The following is a 3,754-nucleotide window of genomic DNA, read 5'->3' on the forward strand; positions in this document are numbered from 1 at the left end:
GAGGGCACTATGCTCCATATATGGTGAAAATGTCCGATGGTTCATAGATTTTGGATCCAATTGTTTAATTTTCTTTATTCGGTAACGGGAATCAATATTCACAGATCACCGGAAATAGCCCTATTTCATCTGTTGCCCACTGATATTCCCAAGAAATCGGTTCAATTAATCGGTTAAATTAATTCCGCTAGATTGGGTCAAACAAAAACTTAATTGGATCATGATAAATGATAAACTTACAAGTATTGTTAATAATAACACTTCTAAATTTAAGGTTACATGGGAGCCATGGATTAGGTATATCTCTATCATTTAATGGAACGGCTGACCCTTTCTTTTCTTTTTAGCTCTTCTTCTTTCCTCTCCCCCTCCTTTTTCTTTTTCTTTCTTTTTCCCTTCTGTTATTTTCTTGATTTTTTTATTTGACTTTTATTATCTAATTTGTTTTTTGTTTCTTCTGGTCTCCTTTTTTTGTTAAATGGTAATATGAAACTGCCCCTGTTTACTGACTAATGGAATATTTGCTACCATATGGGAGTTGTATTTTCTTGTTTACAACATCACTGATTGATACCTCTTATGTGCCTATATATCCATGAACCTGTGTATTCGCCTCAACTCACCATGTAGGTGGGCTATGTTTCTATGTTCTTGTTTTTGTAGTTCACTTCTTCAATAAAAATATTGAAATATAATTTCCCTGCGGCCACATTTTGTATAAGGTGCCTGCGGGAAATGCAGGCACGGCAGCCCGTTCAAATTAACCCGCACAAGTGTGAACCTAGCGTAAGCAAATCTATCCATTTTAAATTATATTTGGAAAAAGTCACTTGGCCTACAAGTTCTGATTCATGTGAACTGGTTAACTGATATCTATATCAGATTGCCATTCTAATTATAAGGCAATTTGATAATTTAGTTGACATTCTCTGGGGAGAAAATGTACCTTGTATTAGTGTTCCTTAACCTCCCTGGCGGTATTCCCGAGTGTAGCTCGGGGTAAAGTTTCAGTATCAAAAGCGGTAACCCCGAGCTACACTCGGGTTTACCATGCGGCGTTGCACAGGGAGTCCCTGCAGTGCTTATCTTGTCCTTCGCTCCCGCGATATGTCCCCTGCAGTGTCCCCGGCCATCTCCTCCGGCATCCGGCTTCCGTGTTCTGGTCCCTGTGATGTCAGGATGTACGGGCGCTGGAACCGGCAGCAAATTTTAAAATTTAAAAAAATGAAATTTTTTTGAAAACGATTATTACATAGTAAATCATTGCTGTTTCAAAGCATTTCACATACATTTTGTCCCTACTGCTTTGTCCTGTCCCCTGTCTGCATTTTGACTGTTCTTTCTGCCTGGAAACTGAGAAACGTCCATGGCGTCCAAAAAGCATCCCTTTAGGTCAAAAGCGGTTTTAGACCGGCTAGAGAACAGCGATAGTAAATCAGAACCACTTGCAGAATTGAGTGATAATGATTCGTGGGGGAAATTCCTCATCAGACACTGAAAATGATTCTTTGCTCAGCGATGTGCGAACTTGGCGTTATATTTCAAATTTCAGTGTTTTTGGTTTGATTATATTATTGAGTTAAATTTATTATTATTATATTGGTATTTTTTATGATTATTTATTAAATTATAATTTATGATTTCGTGTTTCAAGTTTTATCATACCCGGGATGTTTACTAGACTCTTGTTCGGACAGATTTCAGTGAGTTATTCCTAAATTACAGCCTACAATAAAAAAACTACATATTTCCATGCAAAAAAATGGTACCGCTTTCAGCACCAAAAATCTGAAATAATCATACCGCCAGGGAGGTTAACTGCTTCTGATGACATGGACTCTTAGCAAAGTCTACAAAGATGACAGATTTTCTCCTTAAAATCTACACTTGGTATTTATATTATCACAGTGTAGGACAGGGCTTGTCACTGCAGTTCAGGGAAAGCTTTTTCAGGCATCACTAAGCTTAGGGATTTCAGTAGGACCAAGTAGTCATTTTGTTAGTACTAGACCTTTGTGTACCCTCACAGTGTTTAGGTAACATTACATTATTTCATAAGAAATACAAATTAGAAAGTCCAGAAAAACAATTGTTTAGAGCAGTGGTTCTCAACCTGTGGGTGGCGACCCCTTTGGGGGTTGAACAACCCTTTTACAGGGGTCGCCTAAGACCATGGGAAAACACATATTTCCGATGTGTAAAGAGCAGCTACTGTGTTGAAAGCAGCTACTGTGTTGAAAGCAGCTACTGTGTTGAAAGCAGCAGTATTGGAGGTAAAACGACACTCATGAATTATAATTACTGGGTAAATAATTTTATGGTTGGGGGTCACCACAACATGAGGAACTGTATTAAAGGGTCGTGGCATTAGGAAGGTTGAGAACCACTGGTTTAGACCAAGTGTAATTTTGCTGTGAAATAATTAAAATACATTGATATTTGTATAGATTGCTTGTTTAATTATCACAGACATTTCATTTTAATTAAGAAAACATAGAAGAACTATTTCTTATGGTTTTGCTATAGGTTCTGTTCTTGTTTATTTTTTTTTCATCAGTTGCATTTTGCTGTTTAATTCAGGCTTCATTAATATAATATAGCACTTAGGAAAAAAGATACAGCATAATATCGCAATACTTGACATCAGTATGGCAAAAATCTCTACAGTGACCATTTGCTTTCCTTTACTACTCAAGTAAACTGCAATGGCACAGATCAAAATACTGCAGAACACCAGGAGGCTGAAGGTGATGTATTTAGCCTCATTGAAGATGTCCGGCAATGTCCTCACCATGAAAGCTAGGACAAAACTCACAGCTGCTAGAAACCCAATGTAAGCCAACATCAAATAAAATGCTAGAACCGAACCTTCATTACATTGGATGATGATTTTCCCAGGAGAACAGTCCATGTCAAATTCCTGAAACGGAGGTGAAACTGACAACCATATAACACTAATCTGCACTTGAACAGAGGAACATATCAGTAATATGCAATTTGCCAGTTTGAACCCTAGCCATTTTCTCCATGTACTGCCAGGTCTGGTAGCTTTGAATGAGATACAAACCATGATCGTCTTGGCCAAGACTGAAGAAATGGAAATAGTAAAAGTAATTCCGAAGGTGACTTGCCTAAGCATGCAAGTGAGATCTACCGGATGACCAAGGAATAGGAATATGGAAAGTAAACTGAGCTTGATAGAAAGAAGAAGAATGAAGCTGAGGTTTCTGTTATTAGCTCTGACAATTGGAGTGTCTCTTAATGATATAAAAATTCCAAGAATAAAGTCATCTACAACAGCAAAAAGCACAGATATGACTGAAAATGTTACAGCCGAAATGTCTTTTTCCAGGGAAAGAAATTCTGTTAATTTGGGAACACACTTGTCTTTCCTTTCATTAGGCCATTCGTTTTCAGGACATTTGTGACATTTCTCACTATCTAGAAATGAAACACAAAAAAGAAAAAGGTAATTGTGCGCAATACATACTTCTAGAACTCATGTTGTTATGATTTAACCTCCATGGTGGTATGATTATGTCAGGAATTTTGTACCAAAAGCGGTACCATTTTTTTGCATGGAAATATGTATTTTTTTTATTGTAGGCCTGTAATTTAGGAATAACTCCCTGAAATCTGTCCGAACAAGAGTCTAGTAAACATCCCGGGTATGATAAAACTTGAAACACGAAATCATAAATTATAATTTAATAAATAATCATAAAAAATAATAATAATATAATAATAAATTTAA

The 3,754-nt window shown here is 36.8% G+C and overlaps 1 protein-coding gene across 1 annotated transcript; it reads right to left on the reverse strand.

The window, feature by feature from the left end:
• Positions 1–2,539: 2,539 nt before the first annotated feature.
• On the reverse strand, positions 2,540–3,503 carry LOC149451009 (vomeronasal type-2 receptor 26-like). The gene is made up of 2 exons (XM_089691153.1): positions 3,491–3,503; positions 2,540–3,441 (listed from the first exon to the last, which is right to left on the reverse strand). Exons 1-2 carry the CDS (start codon positions 3,501–3,503, stop codon positions 2,540–2,542), a joined length of 915 nt encoding a protein of 304 aa, XP_089547279.1.
• Positions 3,504–3,754: the final 251 nt, after the last annotated feature.

The sequence above is a fragment of the Staurois parvus genome, unplaced genomic scaffold (assembly GCF_062004578.1).
Source record: "Staurois parvus isolate SC_StPar_1 unplaced genomic scaffold, SC_StPar_1.0 ptg000552l, whole genome shotgun sequence".
Classification (NCBI taxonomy): Eukaryota; Metazoa; Chordata; class Amphibia; order Anura; family Ranidae; genus Staurois; species Staurois parvus.